We start from the raw sequence: 19715 nt of genomic DNA, 5'->3' as shown, positions 1-19715 counted from the left end.
GACCGACCAACTGAAGCCCTTATATCTACTGGCCATCAATTCACATTTGGATTCAAATCGGCAGTTGAAATGTAATTATATTCTTTCATCTGATGTACACATAGGCATGTAATATGCACGCTAGCACTTACATACTTGTGGGATGATTTCTGCAAAGATCTGTATAAAGTACTGAAAAATACACAAGTGTGACTGTAGACTCCTTCTCCCTTCTTAGCTACGGGCTCTCAGATGGGCCCTAGGAGGAAGGGATGGGGTTGTGACTCACGTTTTGCAGCTGCACATGGCCCTTCACCAAGCTCTCTGGCTTTGACATCATGCTGGATGCTTTGAGACTGTAGTTTTTACCATTTTGTGACTCTCTCAGTTGCTCTTGGATCTGTTTAGCTTGTTTCCTGCAGGTATAAACATATGCATAAGGATTTACATACGCTTGTAGTTGGCTTAATTTTCGAGGTCCATTCATTCCCGATGGCTACAATTATCATGGCCACAATGAGATAAAGTTATTTAATAAAGAGCCCTTCTCTCACTTCCAACCCTGCCAAGAAATATTTTCAATCAAGAGAAAAGCTGGTATGATTTAGTCTCCTCCAGGGATTTATGATCAATGGCACTCCAAAGTCAGCTAGGAACGTAGCATGTTTTCCTAACTTCCATGGTTGCAAAAGGTCCCTGACCCTAAGTGCTAAGCTACAAAGAGTTTGAAATGCTTAAGAGAAGTTGCTGACAGCCCCATACCACTTATTACAGAGGCATATTTACATTTATTCAATATCGACATGTGTGGCTTACATACACAGCTTACAGAGGTATAAAATTGTGTGTTTTCTGTCTTTCACTGTCTAGACAGAGTTCATTTATTATTAGCAACAGTCCAAATAATAAAAAAATCACTTTTTTAAACCTTGTGGTTACATAGTAATGTTCAAATATACCATTTAAGTATTTTATAAGTATTGACTCATTCACTTTTTAAACAATGATTCTGATGAGCCAATAGTATATCCATTTAAAAGATGATAAAATTGAAGCACAAACAAGATAAAGCATTGGCCCAATACCACAGAATCAGAAATAGGGACTGACTTTCATCCCATACCCATGGGTGTATATTGTCCACTCAGAATTGCCATTGCCAAGCCACTTACATATAGCCCCTCAGCTGCTAAGAGGAGAGGCTGAGATTAGTCTAGATTTTTGACTTCCAAGTAAAGTGTTCTTGCCTGCTGGGTGGAGTGCCTATTGCCTGGGTCCATTGGTGTGTACAGCAGAGTAGAAAACTACTGTTTGATGAGCTTCTCTGCCCTGAGAGCTTCCCAGCAACTATGCTCAGCATGAGGAGCAGCACTCACAGAATCGTCTTAGCAGAGGCCTCTCTTTAAAGCATGCCTCTGCCCCAGGTTCTTGGGCTAGGAGAAATGCTGCTGGACTGCATCTCTACTCTACAGTGAGATTCTCAGGCAAGAAACCCTCCTGGAAGATGTGTGCTGGAGTCTCAGTGGTGGGGTTTGAACCCTGACTCTGTCAGTCAGCAGTATCACTACCCAGTGATTAATTAAACCTTGAAGAACTTGGGTTTCTTCATCTACACATGGAGCTCATGAGAGAGCTGTCTTCTGTGGCTACTGTGACAACTGAACACAAGAGGACAAGCAAACTGCTTCTTTTCTTTTTCAATTAGCAAGAAGCTTAGGCAGTCTTGCGGTCAGATGCATCAGAGGAATTAAGTCCCTGGGGCCCAATGACAAAAGAATAAAAATAAAAATAAAAATTGCACCAATATAATATTTTTACACTCATTGGTATTTTCTAAAGAATGTGGAAGTTATGCACATTGATTTCTCATTTGAACTTATAACGCCAGTGCTATGTTTGTTTAAATATTTCTTTTAATGATTTAGTAATGTGTGGGAATCTTATCTCCAACACTTTCAGTTGTTTTAATCCAATTGTAATAATCTTAATTACTCAGCTGTAGCTTATTATTAAAATTAAGTCTATCAGGTCCTCATTTAAGAAGCACATGGTGGTCACATAATCCTACCCAGAATCCATTCAAGAAGCAAATGGGAAAGCAGTGGGTGCTGGCCAGGAGAATCACTACAAAGCAATAAAACAGTGTGTGGCACAGAATCAGGACTCGGTTCCTCTCCTAAGTATTGAAGGACAGAAACACTATGTTTTCCATAGTCCCACAACTCGGAGTTGGAAGGATAAACTTCTAAGGATATGTTCCTCCTGAAAGCATCTGAACATGTTTTCTAAGCCCTTGTGTAGAGTGTCTTCCTTCTGTCGCATTGCAGTTCCAACATGGTCTTTTTCCAAGCTAAGTGGACTTTTGTTTGAGAGCCTATTTTCTCCGATCCTAGGTACACACTCTTTGGCACCTCCTTCCTCTGCTCAGGGAAGATGAGTGGGCAACATCTGACTACAACTCTATTAGCGCTTTCTCAGGGCAAGTTTCTCTCTGGGGGACAAGACCATGTGCATTGTACTTGAAAATGCTCCTGGCCCAAGGCCAGTGTTCTAAGTTTCACAGTTTTAACTCTTCACAAGCCATGAGCTTTTTTTCTCTGGCCCAATGCATTAGAAAGAAAAGTGGTGGATATTTTGGAACAGTATGCATTACAAGCTTGTGGGCTGACAGTATCTTTTGTATAATAGGTTGAGTTCCCAAGGAAGTAGGGATGGAGATAGCATACAGGAGTATTATTAGGGACAAAGTTGGGGGCCAATGCCTAAACAAAGTAGGAAAATAGGATTGCGTAGCAGGAGAAGTTTGAATAGGACCAAGTCTCCATGAAGGCCTCAAGGAACCCATAGAGGGGCTCTGAATTTGGCTCCATCTTGTACTTCAATTTGAGGCAAAGATCTTGTTTTCCAAACCTCACCTTACCTGTGATTGGAGCTAGGTTATCAGGAACAGGGCAAGTGATTGATGGAGGCTATCACCTGACACTTCCAGGATTTAGACCTCCTGTGCTAACAGCAATCCCAGCAGTGCCTTAGAGTGTCCCTTTGAGCTGAAACCTCGAACTCCAGAAGATGCCCACTATCCACAGGAAGAGACAGGTTACACTGTGCCTGGCTAGTCCTCCTCCTTTCCTACTGAGTTTCTCATTTTGCTAATTACTTAACCCAAGTTCTGCCTCCTCGAACAAGTCCTTTCTTATCCCCAAACCAGTTAGAGAGTTGAGTCATCAATGTTTTCAAGTCCTACTAGGTACTCCTACCGTTAACTTAATCCTTCTTGCCTATAAAAGTTGAAAGTAAAGAGGAGTCCATTAAAACTATATAGTTTCCCTGCGAACCATGTCAGCCAAGTGGAAAGGTCTGACCAAGAGTGGTATTGGCAGTATGGGAACAGGTGGTCTCATTGTGAATGATCACAAGAGAATTTCTTCTACCCAGTTTTTAGTGTTGTTGGAGGGTTCAAATAACTGCATCAGGAAATCCTCCAAATTCAAGATGCTCTTCATCCTGCCTTAACATCTTTCCTATCAAAATACTTGAATCAGAGGTAACTTTTGCTCTCATATTCCTTCTAATTAAGACCTGCTATACCAGGGGTGACCTATTTTGTATCTGTTAGTAAGGAGTGATCAAGGTATTGTCTACCTACTCTGTTATACCCAAGGTTTGAGAAAGGGAACAAAACAGGAATCCAGAAAAGAAATGTGTATATAATGAAGTCTGTACTGTTTTCAGGAACATAGACTAAGGGCTTGGAGCAGGGCACAGTGTTTCTCTCAGGCAAGGAAAAATGAAGACCGTGCCTAGGAACTGGGAAAGGAGAAAGGCATCCTCTCTGGGCACCTGAGGAGAAATATGATTCCAGTAGGAAAGGGCTTTGAATATATATGTGTGTGTGTGTGTGTGTGTGTGTGTGTGTGTGTATGTGTGTTTAATGTGACTGTGTCCTGATGGGCTGGCAGAAGGACAGCCTCCCAGGGGTGCTCCTCTAGAGCTTGGGCCTCTGGTCTCCCATAGTGAGTCTGGGACAGAATGAGGTTTACAATAAACACCCTTGCCAAGCCACAGAAAGAACTTCTGGTTGCAGAGGCCACCTGCCGCCCAGATAACAGACTGACAGACCTCAAGGCAGAGGTCCCTGGTTAGCCAGCTCTGTCGTTAGGATTGCCATAATCAGCTTTGCACTTACATGTGGTACAACTACCAATTATATTATAAAAAATAAACATTTAACTGCTTCTTCATAGGAATTCGTTTATTGTTAAATATATGATTTCTGGCAGAGAAGAAGGTTCAGTGGCATAAGCACCTGCCTGGCAAGTACAAGGTCCTGAGTTTGATCTCTGGTAAATAAATAAATAAATAAATAAATAAATAAATAAATAGAAATTCTGTCTCACACGCAGCTCTGACGAGGAGACCTTTCCTGTACCCTTCCAGGTGTGATGACCCCTCATATTCTCCAGAGAATAGGCTTAACTTTGTGGCCACATGGTTTCCCAGTCCTTGTGTGGAGTGTGGAGGACAATGGGTGTCAGCGGCAGCAAGCCATCACTGAGCATGCACTCTGTCAGCATTGTGCTGTGTACTCTACAGCACAATCCTATCTAGCCCTCACCACGGTTCTATAAGGGTGGTACTATTTTTGTTCCCATAGAGTTTGTTTGTTTGGTTACAAACAAAATCCTGAGGCTAAGAAATATAATGAAATTTGCCTTAAAACACAAAAAGCAAGTGACAATATAAGGCCATGAAAGCAGTTACGGCAACAGGAATAAAATCATGACCACCATGCACATGAACTGCCTGGAGACCATTCGGTGGGAGGGATGCTATCAGAAGAGAACACTGGCTCACACTGGGCAGGCTGGCCATCTACCTAGAGGACTCTCTGAGCCAACAGAACATGGGAGTTAACAGCACGGGATTTACAGCAAAACTGGTGAGCTTCAAAGCCTCGTATCACAGGCAGCTTAATATTTTAAAATAAATATCAATGTTAGCTGCTAGAGTTTGGATCTGAAATATCCCCCAGAAGCCCATATGTTGAAGGCCTGGTCCCAGCTTAGAGCTTAGGACAGGTGCTGGGTACTTCAGGGATGGAGGCTGCTGGGAGGGTTTCTGATGACTGGGAGTATGCTTGTGAGGAGGACAGCTGGGCCGGGCCTCTTTCTGTCTCTCTTTGGCACATTCCACCATGTGGGAACTACGCTTCCTCTGTCAAGCACCTCAGTCGTGAGGTGTACCAAAAACAAGGGGCCAATCGATCAGGGAATGGAATTGACAAAGCTGCAAGCTGAAAATAAAGAGCAAATACCAGTCTGTCTTCTTTGTAAGTTGATTATTTCAGGTGTTTTATTATTCCAGGAAATAGCTGACTAGCACAGTATCTGAAAAAACCTGTGACGCAATGTATAGCTCAGGCTATTAAAAGGATCAGGGCCTGATGCGTGAGAAGCCTGACATGTGTGGGACAGAGGAAGTATCCCCAAGCCGGGCAGTTACCACTGCCACAGCCCTGAGTTGTCTTGAAACAAGGAAAATGGCATTGGGTGAAGAATGAAGGTGATCTGAAAGTGTTCACATTATTCCATTATCTGTGACAAGCATGCTGTTCTAATGTAAGGTGTTGATAATAGATTTCAAAGGAGATCTTGGGTTTATGAGAAGTCTCTGTACTGTTCGTATACCAATTCTGAAAATCCAAAACTTTCCTAAATTACTTTATTAAAAAATAATAGGCACTGCTTCTGTGTCTACGTCTGAGTCCTGTTGTTTATTTTTAGATCATAATTGTAGTTCTCTAAAAAATAAATGTACACAATGTGCACAAAGGTATTCTCAACTACACCTGGAAATCAATCCATTTTTAGAAAAGCAAATGGTTAGGCTAATATCAGCCAGAAGAAGAACAATTACATGTTGGCTTGCATTTCAGACAAGCTGTGGGACCAAATCTGGTCCAACTTTTTTTAAAGCTTAAATATTCAAAAGGCTAATGATTTTGTCTGCATTTTTAAGTAGAAATGGCATCATTTCCATAAATAATGATCAGAATTCATTTGGAGAACAGTACAAACACAAAGCATCTTCATTTGCTGAAAGCTTCCTGACAACATGAACGTTAGAGCATGTATTGAAGGCTTGGTCCCAGTTCAGGGCACTACCACAATGTGAACTCTATAGTTCCAAATGTGTAGACCAGTTGGTCAAACAAAGTACATTTTTTTTTAGTATTCTGTCTGTCTGTTTGGTTAAAACTTTAAGCTTTTGAAGTAAAAACAGTATGAAATGAAAGTTCTTTAGTTCTGTACTTTGTTCTCTAAATGGTTGGCTCTGTTTAGGTTCACTCCAGTGGACCCCTGTTCAGAACAGTCAGCCCTTTGCTCACCATCAGATACATGGCATTTAATCAACTCCTGTAAATGATCAGTCTATGTAGCAAAGATATCCCTCATACCCACCAACCCATTTGCCTGGACACACTACTCACACCAGTCTTCAATCCTTTGCTTATGGCTGCTAGAACATTTGCACAGAATCCCTCTGCTTGGAGAAGAGACCAAGAGCATAAAGAAGACTAAGTGCTTTCTTTGAGAAGCAACCTTTTAACACTGGGGAGAAATGGTCTTACTTGCTTTTGAAGTAGAATGCTGCACAGAACATGCCCACGATGACTATTCCAAAGATGATACATGAAATTGACAGCACCTGTCTTTGATAAACTTCTTCACTCTCTGTGAATTTGAAAAAACAAAATTAGATGGATGCTAGCAGGGCACAGCAGCGACAAACTCTGTCTTTGTACTTCTGAGCTGGTAGGAGTCTTTCAAAGTCAACGTTTTTGTTCCTGCCATGAATAGGACAAAAATATGAGGACATTAATATGGTTCAGTCTCTTTGCAGAGCTCTAAAGGAGAACTGTTGCTATATGTACAGCTTTTCCATCTGCATGGTTGAGTCAGGACTTGCACATATCACAGTTGTACATCATATTATCCAGTAATTCTAGGACTTTAGGACACATAGCACTTATGGGACTTGGAAATCAAAGTGAAACCAAAATGAATGGACACAAATACAGAACACAAAAAAATATTCTTCTGATCTTTCCAGTTTCAGTAATGGTTGCTTATTTTGGTCCTTGGCTATATCCCCTGTTCATCTTCTCACTGTCACAATTAACATCACTCATGAAAGGGAATCTCAATTGGCATATCAATATTTTATTTTCCCACTCTGTGAGCTCCTCAGTACCAAGCTCTGGCAAAGTAGACTTCAGCTTCCATTACCAATATAGTATTTTACCAATTTTTATCTTTAAAAAATGTGCAAAAACAAATGTTTCTCTTTTTAGTCCCTATAGTTTACACTCTCAGCTCCTTTTCCAAATATCTTCTAAAACATCTTCCATCTCATCAAGAGCTGTACCTCTGTAGGCCCTAGTATGTTCTCTCTGGAAATTATCTTCCTTTTGCCTTCTCCTCTCCCTTTAAGCAGCAAGGACCATGACACCTAACTATTCATTCAGTCACTTAGAAATACCCTCAACTGAATTTCTTCTCTTTCTTTTCCACTTAATTGGCAAAATAGCCATGTATGAATACAAGAAAGCTTCCTGGGTTGGGGAGATGGCTCAGTAGAATAAGTGCTTCCCTGGCAAGCACAAGGGCTGGAGTTCAATCCATGGTTCCGCCAAAAACAAACAAAAAATAAATATTCTCATGCCTACCTGGAGCACCTCAGCCCTAGGGAAGAAGACTGCATAATCAGGCAGGATGACATCAATGAAGGATGATATCACAGTGCTTACTAGATATGTGGTAGTCATGACAACCTCATCCGCCTATGTCCCAGTATCTTGATGAGCATCTATATCATCTCCATTCTATATCTGACATAACCTGCTTCCCTCATCTCATACATCATGAGAACAGACAAGAATGATTTTGTTTTTCTTTTTGTGGTGCTGGGGATTGAACTCAGGACCCTGCGCTTACCAGGCAAGTGCTTATTCTACTGAGCTATCTCCCTGGCCCCTTCTTAATGATTTGTGACAAAGGACCATTCCAAAAAGAATGACATTGCAAAAATAGTAGAGACATGTCCACAGAAATAAACTTTAACCAGAACCTCATAATTGTACAACTATACATTTGCAAAGGATTGTATGACTAACTATAAATTTTTAAAGCATGAAAACTCAATAAAACATAGCAGCAAATATTGATATGATGAGTTTGAAAAGACTTCCTATGACAACAATATAAAAATTACTTGTGTACAAATGGATGAAGTGGACTACTCTACAAGTCACATGTGTTCATTTGCTCTTCGAAGATGCAGCTATGAAAAAGAATAGGAATAGGAATTTTACCAACACTAATTAAATCACAATTTCATTGTGTTAGCCAAATGTCTGTAAAATATTTTTTGGTAGAAAAACTGGAAGACAAGTACCCATTAGTAGGTGAGTGGATAAAGTGGGATATGTCCATGCAATGGAATATTACTCAGCAGTCAAAAGAAATGCACAATTCATATAAGCACCAGTAAGTCTCAATCTGAGAACAGTTATAAATGAAATCAATCACATGAAAAGTGCATGTGGGATAAATTCAATTATACAACATTTTGGAAAACAAAAATTATTCTCTTAGTGGGAAGTCTGGTTGCAAACACCTAGGATCCAGATTAGGGAGGAGTAAGCAAAACCAATATGTAGTGACATGAGGATATTTTGGGAGTCATGGGTGTGTTTACTGCCCAATTACAATGACAGCTTCATGGCTGAAGAGAGATGGCAAGCTGTGCCAAACCACAAATTTCAAATAAATGGTTCATTTATGTTGATTACATCTGCTGTTCAGCTTTAGGGTTTGGGCTTCCCTTAATTGGCACTGATGCCAATCTCAAGCCAGACAAGCAGGCCACTGAGTGGCTCATGGGCACAGGATTGGCCTTGCAGTGGCTCTAGATGTCTTTCAGAATGGCCCTTGGAACTTCTAGAAGCAGGGGAAGTAAGCTCACCACCTGAGGCATATTCTTCCAGCAGTGAAACTGAGGTCAGTGCTTCATTCTTTATTAGAAAAATGGGGAAAATAAAATGGGTACCAGACCCCAAAAAGCCATCACGTTTTCTGCACTTACAAACTTCAAATTCTAGGGCCTGTTCTCCTTTTCTGGAGACTACGCACTACAGTCTTTCTTTAAATACAGCTGTACATTTTCCAATTTCTTCTCTTGTACAAGTGTATTGCATATGAATATTTGAGAAGTAGCTCTCTTTTCAGACTTTGTTTACATTTACGGTTATTCCACATTTCTGAGTAAGTGGAAGAGGACAGCCATATGGTCTCAGCAGGGTTGGGTGGACATTTTAAATTTGAGAAGATTCAAGCCACACAGAATATGTCATGTAGACCTTGTTTGGGTTAGTGTCATCTTAAAAAATGTCATCTTTTCTCCCCCGCAATTGAAGCCTCATTAAATGTTTGGGGTTAACTTGGAAACAACCACCCAAACAGAAAACAGTGCCAGACCCAATGCACTTCCTTGGACACGAGCTGAAGGCGAGGAGGGAACAACATAAATCACACACCATCGCCTCCCCACCTGCCTCTGCCAATAAAGGGATTTTGAAGGTGACAGATGATAATGCTCCTTAAAACAGGATAAAACCACACTAAGACCATCCTCACTAGAGGGAATGACTTCCATGTAAAATCTATGTGGTGTATTTCTTTCTATTTGAAGCTAGTCAAAAGTAGCCTGGGGTAATGCAAACCAAAAAAAAAAAAAAAAAAAAAAATCAATTCTGTGTTTAAATCAAGAGTGAAATTAAAATAGTGAGGCCACAGAGCTGTATGTGGAGCCGGCTGCAGCTCCAGCAGTCGTACCCTAATGACTCAGCGCTACGTGAGAACTCGGTCACCTGGGGCCTGGAAGGCTGCTGATTTGAGGTTCCACATTAATTGTGCCCCCTGAGTGACCTGACCAAGTACATCACTATCTTTTTGAAGCTTTCAAATCCCTCAGCTGATCAAAACCAGTAATACTTTATGTTTACTATGAGAATTATACTAAATATAAGGGGTTTTGTTCCTTTGGGTTGTTTAAAGTAATAGGGGTTGAACCTATTGTTTTTGAACTTAGTGACATCCCCATCTTTTAAAAGTTTCCAAAAATTGGTTTTGAGCCAGGGTCTCACTCAATCACCAGAATTTCTAGCCCAGGCTTCTTGAACTATCAGTCTTTCCATTTGAGCCTCTTAGAATTCTAGGAATTCTGGAAGTGCGGGTGTGTATTCAAGTAAAGTTTCTTAAGAATACAGTATATACTGTGTATACTACAAATACATATGATACAGTGCCATTTGATCAATGCCAGTTCTAGGTTTGTTGTTGTTGGTTTTTTTTTTTTTTTTTTTTTTTATCTGTCTCTCTGAAACCTATAATGTTTAGGTTATCAAAAATACTTGCTATCTTCCTGGCAAGTGCAAGGGCCCAAGTTCAATCCCTGGTATCACATGCCATGCAGGCCCCAAAACCAGGTATGGGGGGCGAGGAGATGGCTCAGTGGAATAAGCGCTTCCCTGGCAAGCGCAAGGGTCTGAGTTCAATCCCTGGTTCCGCAAGTGTCAGACTTCACAGAGAGGCTTTCCCTGCTTACTTTCATTAAGAGAGATGCTTTGGGGCCGGGGATATGGCTCAGTAGGATAAGCGCTTGACTGGCAAGCGCAGGGATCTGAGTTCAATCCCCGGTTCCGCAAAAACAAAAAACACACACAAAAAAAAACCCAGGTATGGTGGTTCACACCTATAATCTCAGGGCTGGGGAAGCTGGGACAGGGGTACACTATGAGTCTGAACTGTGTAGCAAGACCCTGAATCAGATAAATACATAAATAAATATATAATATTAAAAAATACCTGTTAACTGCATGATAGAAGAAATGTTTTATGTGAGAATAGAAATCAACCTCTGCTCTTAAACATTTTAGTTTATTTGTGATGTTAAAGCAATATCATAAAAATGAGAGGCATATGATATGATTGAAATTTCTGGAGTTTGAGTTTGTCATGATAAATGACTGTTGAGTTTAACAGCATGAGAAAACAGCTAATGAGCCTGCCTATGAGCAATCAGTGTCACTGTGACCTGGGTGTGGCAGCACAGGGCTATACTCCCGACCACTCAGGAAGCTAAGGCAAAGGCACCCTTGAGTTTATTTAGGTTTTGTCACAAGCTCCAGAACAATGTAGGCAATATAGTGAGACCCCCATCTTAATAAATAGAGCAAGTAAAATTTGTTGTGAACCAGAATTCTATAGCAAAAATAGTAGGAGATTGAGAATCAGGAAGACTGCAGTTGAAATTTGAACTTTGCCCTTTTTCCACAGTACAATTTGGCAAGTTATTTGATCTGGGTGCATTTTAAGTTTTCATCCATCAAGTAGGAACACTAAGGCCCTTTATTCCAGGCCCTCCCCCTGGTACTCCAATATGACCAGTACAGGGTCCAATATCTAGAAACTGCTCAATAAATACTTGTTCCTGAAAAATAATTGTGTTTTCTAAGATAGAAGGGACACATTCTAAGTAGCCACTTGAAGAGCATAACAAACACCAGTAGGACTGGCAAGCTTTATCAGAAAGGAAAACAGGTAACATCAGTGAAAGTGGAAGTTCTCTAAATTAAAGCAAGAGAACAACCATGAATAGAGGCTCCTCCGGGAAAGAGCACTTTTTTGTGAGGCAGCAGGCACCCCTGCATCTAACTCAGTTCTCCCTTTTCACCTCTGCCTGGGATGGGGACATGATGTTTTATCTCAAATCAGAGGACTAAAAGGACAAAATATTTGCCAATATTTCTCTAAAACCAGGAACATACAACATATATAAAATTACTCCACTTCCTCCAGATATCTTTCTTTATTAGGAGACATGGAATAGCATTTATTCAGATTTTAAAATAATATTTTCTGTGCCAACTGTATACAGGTACCATGGTTGGTGCTACAGGAGAAGGAAGGAAGAAGAAAGATTTTAATTACATAAGCTCAAAAGAAAATATGAAATGCTGATTGTAAAACAGGTTATGACAAAGAAGTATATAATGCAACCCAGGCACCCACCTACTCACAGAATCTGGGGGTCAAAGAAATGGGGTATAGGCGCAAGATGCCATTAGACAAGAAGATGGCGCTAATGGTGTTTGTGAATAGACTATCATATCCGCATCTCGTACAGCAATTAACCACTAGGAAGAATGTATGCAATGTGCTAATTATTGAAACTGTCCTACCAATTTGATTTGGAAAAAAAAATAAAGGTCATTGCAGATTTCTATGAAACAGTAAAAAATAAATAAATAAATAAATAAATAAATAAATAAAAAATTAAAAAAAGAAAGGACCAAGAGGCAAACAACTGGTGCACAGCCCCTGTGCTAGCAAGAATGTGGCGTGTTTAGGTGTTGGGAATGTATGGAAATTAGCAGCATAAACAGAGCAGTGGGGTCACAGCATGAATGAAAATGCCATCCTAATGGCAGCACACTGCTGAAGAATAGAAAGGAGAGGCATATGATGCGATCATATTGGTACATTTCTTCCTACCAGGTGAGAAGGATTAGATGGGATCACGTGGAAGCAGACTCTCAGTGGGAGTTCATTGGGTCAGCTGCATAAGGCATGATGGTTACTGATAGAGTGAGATCAACACCTGCTATCCTTCTTTGTTGGCCCCTTATGCCCTGCAAGGCACTGGCTGGGCTCTACCAGTTCAGCCAGGATTTATAATCTAGAATTTCAGTCAAACTCCAGGAAGCAGTGAGTGCCCTACCTGAAACTTTGAGTCCATCACTAGCTCCATCTAGGGAACTGGGAGCAACAAGTTAAGTGTAACACTGCAGGGCTCACCCAGGGCAACCTCTAAGCCTGCAGCTGACCCCCAAGGAACCACCCAGAGGTGTGGGGCAGTACTTGGCAAAACAGTGGCCACTTGATTCAGTTCTGTCTAATATATGTTAATGTTTTGCACTGGATTTTTAAGAATTTAGATCCTGCAATCATTTTTTGAGAGGCAAATCAATCTTCAATTAGATATAAATCAGTAAGTGAGGAAAAGCCTTGTGTCCTCAGATCCTTGCTGGCTCCTTCCCTTCGCTGTGATGGCAGGACTACTTCCCTTTCCCTTGCATGAACACATTTCACATGACAATGGCTGAAACATGAGGAAGAAACAGTATTGTGATGAAATCACAGACCAGCACTAGTGTAACGGAAAACAATATTTTTGGCAGGTGGCCTTTGGGTACATTTCCCTATGGCCACCTCACAGGGCACACAGTGAAGTTGTTGTGTGTGCCTCAGTCTACACACCAACTACCCCATTCTGTTCAACCATCAACCAGTGTTCTTTCCAGTAGCATAGGAAAACTACCACCTACCTAGCATATTTGTTTAGGGATTAAATAGAGGAGAACCAAGTGCCTTGAGCTACATAGAGCATATAATTGATGCAAAAATGCCAATGTTGATCCTTTTCTCCTGAGGCCAATAGTAAAGAAAAAATGATTTACATTATTTTCTCACACACCAGCCTTAGCTAGAGACAACAGAGACTCTGGGCTGCTTGGCCGTGTCCCACCATTTGTACACAAGGGATCTACTTTTGTGTCATCTTCCTTGGTCCAGACTGCTTGTTCACTTGATGAACTGTCCTTCTCAGTGTGGTTTTCTTCATGGGCTCAGACACAGCAGCCCTGAGAGACACTCATGTTGGCCCATGTGACAGATCTATAATGAGCCCATGGCTGGGGCTAAGACCTAGATGCATAGCACAGCCTGATGAGAATTTGAGAATTCTCATGGAAGTGTCAATGATATTTATTTATTTATTTATTTATTTATTTATTGGCAGAACCAGGGATTGAACTCAGGCCCTTGCGCTTCACAGGGAAGCACTTATTCTACTGAGCCATCTCCTCGGCCCCTTCAACAATCTTTAGAATTCTCAAAAACTTGTTGAGCTATAGTACATAGAAAAATAATGCTGTTGAAAGAAAAGTCACAGTGGTTGCCCCACTTCCCTCAATAGAGCTCAGCACTGAAGAGAGAAGAGCAGTGTCCAGATGGGACCAAAGCTCCTACATATGAGGGAGGACAGATGTGTAAAAGGTGTCTCCATGGTCCCTCCAGGTAGGGCCCTCAGACTGCACTGTCTCCTGAGCACAATTCCTTTGTGGCACCAATTCTAAGTATGTATACAAGGCAACATGCTTAGGCATGACTTACATGAATGTGCTGGCCTTCAAATACTGTAAAGTTCACACACACATGCATGCCTGCACATCACATAGAGAAGCAGGTGTCTCTCCAACTGGACAACTACATTTTTACATTTACAATCTGACCCTGTGTGGTTCCAATAGGTCATAAGACAAAAGCATGATTTCTGTGTTGGTTCATTCCAAAGATCAACCTAACATTTGCACCAGGGCTATTCCTTATCTGAGTATTCATTATCTGAGATCCTGCAGTTAATAATCTCCAGAAAAAAAGCAAAAGCCATCATAATACAACAGTATTTCCTAAGAAGCCCATGGTTTATGAAATGAGACTTTGCTAAATCAAAAAGTACCTACATAATTTCCACATTTAATTCAATCCATCAAGTTAACCTCATAATCTGTGTAGGTTATTCTCCTCAATTGTTCCACTCTGATGTTTTGTCCTCATTACACTGGATTAAGTGTGAGTGGATTTGTTACAGTATTAAGAATATTTAGAACTTTCAGAAGCTGGGATTTGCATGTTTAAACTTGACAAAAATGAAAGAACTAAATAGTTGAATGAATGCATTAAAAATTTTTACTCAAAGGATATTCTGAAGTTAAATGAAATGGATGGCCACTACAAAATGGCCCTCACATGTGTTCCCAGGACATCAAAAGGAAGGGTTAGCTTTTGAGGCCTGATGCAGGGACCCTGCAAATGCTTCCTGGCATCTTTTAGTATCACCAAGTTCAAGGAAGTGGAGATGACCAGGAGGTAGGAAGCCATCCTTGCCTAGAACACCAGAAGTCTGCTCCACTTTTCTACTTGCAGATTTCTCCCTATCATGGATTGAATTATATCCCCCAAAGATGTTGAAGCACTAACCACAGGTTGACCTGTGAATTCAACCTTATGTGGGTCGTGTTCACTGGAGTCTGAATATTTGTGCCCTTTGCCCAAATTTGTATGCTGAAATGTGATTCTTGGTGGGAATAATAATAGGAGGGTGCTAGAAAGGGATCATATCTGGAGGGCTCCATTCTCACAGTTGAAAGGGAGGCCTGAAGGGGCAGCTTCCTGCTGGGCTGTGGAGGACACAGTGCTAAGTCACCATCTGTGAAGCAAACAGCACCATGGATGTGGTCGTGCCATCCTGCGGAATGGTGAGAAATACATTTATGTCATTTGTAAATTACCCAACCTAATGTCTATTGTTAAAGTCCAAATGGACTCGGATAAGGTCTTTGCAGATCACCAAGTTAAGCTCAGCTCATTAGAGCAGATGCTAAACCAATCTTACTGAATCCTTATCAACAGCGGAAATTTGGACCCAAACACAGAGACACACAAAGGGGGAAGATGGGAGATCACACAGAAAGATAAAGGCAGACATCAGGGAGAGCCATTCATGACTCAGGAAAGCCGAACACTGCCAGGCAGAATACAGGAGCGGAGACAGAAGGAGCAAGTTCTCCCTTTCAGTCCTCAGAAGGAAATAATCCTTTTCCATCATCTTGCTCTTAGCCTGCTGGCCCCCAAACTGTAAAACAATAGAATTATCTTCTTTAATTTACCAGTTTGTCATGCTTTGAACCAGAGCCCTAGCAAGCTGAGACAGCCACTGATTTATGAAAACTCAGAACATTATCAAGTCTGAAAATTCTTCTCACAGTCTCTTTTGCATCTGCTCCATAACTAGATTATTCTGAACAAAACTGCACACAACTTCCTTCCTAATGCCAGACCAAGAGGCCCTCACGGCCAGCATGTCCTCCTCAATCCTGGACTGTGGCATCTGGTGGCCGTGGCCCTGCAAGATTGGGTACACAGTAGCCTCCAGTGAACTGAACTACTCCAGGCTTGGAGTCTAACAGAATTTCTTAGTGGGTCTTTTTTCTGCAGGGTCAATAAAAAGTAGCCATAGTTCCTAGAGAAGTCCCTTTACCCAGGGATTCACTCTATTTTGCTTTGCAGTGAGTTGTGGAAAGGTACCTTTGAACACATTTTCAAAAGTAAATTAATTACTTCATAATAAAATGTTGATATTCAAAATTATATTTTATCTTATTTACATGCAAAGTCCTTTCAGATATGCACTATCCATTAAATTCAATATTTAAGGGGAAATAACAATTTGAAGCCACAAACATATTTTTCAACCTATAATTTCCTCTGCTGTCCCCCACACTCTCCAGCAAATACAAACCTTTCCTGTAATAACCCTTATCTCTTTCCCTCTTTTCCCAAACAGCGTAGCTCTGGCTGAGTACAGATAAGTAAATGCTATAAAACATGGCATGGAAAAAATCAGAAAGCCCTGGGTCCTCTCATTAGTATGTCAAACATTCACTAGCTTTCCATGTGGTATTTCTTCCACAAATAAATTATAAGCAAAAAGCAAACTGAATCAAAACAAATCTATCAGTGAGTTCTCGCTGCTAAGGAAAAACCAGTTTTGCCTTCTGAGTTCATGTTTAAAAGATCCAAGAACTTGATTATCCTGGACCCGTAATCGCTGTCCGTCCATCCCAACCCACCACCTCAGGTTTTATTACATAAAACTCACTGATTGTAGTCAAAGTCACATTCCTAGAGAGATGCATGTTCCTTGGGATGATAAAATTCCATTTTCTTGGCAATAGGGAAGATTTGACCAAGGCATTTAAAGGAATATTGTAGTAGTTTACCTATTTTGATGAGGTAGAGAGTCTAATGTACTAAGATCTTTCAACTTTACTTAGAGGAGAACTAAGAGCCTAAATCACACTCAAATCACCGGGGGAGGGGGGAAGAGTAACGGATGTCCTCTTCCCTTAAGCAGATGAGATGTGAATAAAAGAATTCTACACTCCTTTGCCTCAGATATCAGGGGGTTACCAAGGAGATCTGCAAATATCATCAACAAATCCAGCTCGACACAGATGAAGAGCCCTGTGGTTGTTTACATTTCTCAGGCTCCTAACTATCCTATGTGGGGTGTTTGGACACATGCAAACATCGGATAGCACATAACAGGCTTTCTGGATTGGCTGTGTAAGACAGACACATGATGACGTTCTGATCAATAGTGGACCATGTATATGACCATGCCCCCAGGAATTATAATGGAGCTGAGAAATTCCTACTGCTTAATGACATCATAGCCCTCCTAGTACACAATGCCTTCTACCTACTGGTGCAACACTGTTGTAAGGAAACCCATTGCATTGCCAATTGTATGAAAGTGGGGCACACTCAATTATGTATAGTGCGTGACTGACAATGGTAATGAAACCCGTGTTACTGGTTAATATATTTACTGTACTTTTAACTTTATTTTAGATCATATTCCTTTTTGTTATGAAAAAATTTTCACCATGAAACAATATAGTACACTATTTTAGCAGCTTCCTTATATAACTGATGTGTTTACTCCCTCCCTGATTGTACCCCTGGTTTGGGTAGACCATCAGATCAGCACCTACTCTACTCTGATATTCTATGCACAACAGTACAAGTCTTGAGCTGAGGATTTAGCTTGGTAGAATAAACACTTGCCTGGTAAGCACAAGGTGTTGAGTTCAATCCCCAGTACCAGAAAGAAAAAAACAAAACAAAACAAGTCTCAAAGAACATGTCCTCACTATGTAGTACGGCAGCTACAATATCTAAAAGAGAATGATCACTTATAATCACTACAAAATATTAATGAGATACTTCACATTCATTTAATTTTTGTACTATACCTTTGAAACCTAGTATAAATTGTATATCACAGCTCATTTCCTTTCAGGGCAGTTATGACCCTAGTGCTTTCTTGTCCCATGTTAGATAGCGCAGATGGGAAGTTAGTGGAGATCCTCAGGTGCTCTGACTATTCTTGTGAATTCAAGTAATTTAATCTCTCTGTGGTTGGTTTGCACTGCAAAAAAAATGGTGATCATGGCACTCCCATTACTGATCCCTGGAAGGTCAAATGAGATGATTTGGATAATGTACAATATTCACCGAGCATAATACCTGATTCACTCTGTGTTCATAAAACAGAAGTGGTTCCAGTTCTGTCATTGTTACATAACTAGTGTTTAAATGCATCATGATGTAGTTTGCTATGATGAATCTATGGCAAAAGATGGATAGTGGGATAGACATAGAAAATAAATATGAATCTAGGTGGTCCATCTTTTAGGACTGTAAGGCAAATATGAAGTCTGTGTGACAGAGTGGGTTAGGTTGGATTCCTCTGGAGAAGGAGACAGAGGAAGTGATGATGAGACTGCTAAGAAGACTGGGAACAGCTGACTTGGTAGCTACATCAGAGATGGAAAAACATACTTCTTTATATTGCTGCCAAGGACTTGAGACAGAATAAAAACTCTAGTAATTGTCGCATGGAAGATGCTTCCTCCCAAAGGGTAAAATGTACAAAATGAACTCAACTGTCCCCACCTTGTCACCAAGCACTAATAGGCGATATGATCCCCAGGCACTAGACATAAGTGTTTTTACACTGTTTCTGCAGCCACAGTGCTAGAAAGGCTTCCACTCAGCTTACCATGCTAGGAGCCCAAGGTTTGATATGAGTGTTCTACTTCCATGTTGGTGTTATCCAAATTTCACTTTTTGCACATAGATCCTAAAACACTTGAGGATTTTTGGAAGAAGGATGTAAGGAGAGAGAAAAGAAAGGAAGAAGGAGAGGAAAGGACAAAGAAAGGATGAGAATGAAGACAGAAAAAATAAAGGAAGAAATACAGGGTGACTCAGGAGAAGGAGAAATGAAAAGAGGTGAAAGAACCACATCATGGTTGTCCTCCTTCCTTAGCATTGCTGCCTTTGCTAAGGATAACAGTATCTGCCTCAGGGCCCTTCGTCCTCCTAGAACTGAGAGGAGCAGGGTTGCATTCCTTGCACTGAGAGGATTTGATTACCTGGGTTTGTGTGAAAGGCCAAGCCAGGAAGGGGTTTTTGGTATTCCCAGACCCTCCATTGGGAGCATTCTGGATGGAAGCAGGCAGTGTTTACTGCAGCATCTGGTCCTGCTGAGCTTGGCCTTAGCCACAGAGAGCCCCCACTGCGAAAGAGCCCTGTGCTCTCCACTCCACTTACACACACACTCCTAGCACATGGCCCTGGCAAAGCCAGCTGAACTCAAGTTGTTATCTTACTTATGCCCCAATCAAGAGACCCATAATAGAACTCTGTAACTTCAAGAAGAAAATGGGAACAATTATTGACATATGTGACTGAAATTTATAGAAATAGCAAAAATAGGTGACATCTCAACCCAGCTAAACAGAATTTAGCATTTTTATTGTTGTTATTAGAGACATCAATGAGTTAAACTTACAGAGATAAGCCAAATGGGAATTTTCAATAGAAGTAATTGTTATGACATGAAGGATTAAGACTATCTATAGGCCCCAAGTTAGGGAAGGGGTGGTAACACTTGTCTGTAATCCCAGCACTGGGGAGGGT

General features: G+C 40.9%; 1 protein-coding gene across 1 annotated transcript in view; it reads right to left on the bottom strand.

The window, feature by feature from the left end:
* Nrg3 (neuregulin 3) overlaps positions 1 to 19715 on the bottom strand; it is a gene marked incomplete at its 5' end in the record, with an annotated part of 1166638 nt that overhangs the window by 28573 nt on the left and 1118350 nt on the right. The window contains 2 exons of the mRNA XM_004641247.1: positions 269 to 395; positions 6611 to 6713. Of these exons, the coding sequence (XP_004641304.1) occupies positions 269 to 395; positions 6611 to 6713 (230 nt within the window). The remainder of the gene's footprint in view (positions 1 to 268; positions 396 to 6610; positions 6714 to 19715) is intronic.

Source organism: Octodon degus, unplaced genomic scaffold (assembly GCF_000260255.1).
Source record: "Octodon degus isolate 3935 unplaced genomic scaffold, OctDeg1.0 scaffold00132, whole genome shotgun sequence".
Lineage (NCBI taxonomy): Eukaryota > Metazoa > Chordata > Mammalia > Rodentia > Octodontidae > Octodon > Octodon degus.
The sequence above is the reverse complement of the archived record's forward strand: the minus strand, read 5'-3'. Positions and strand labels throughout refer to the sequence as shown.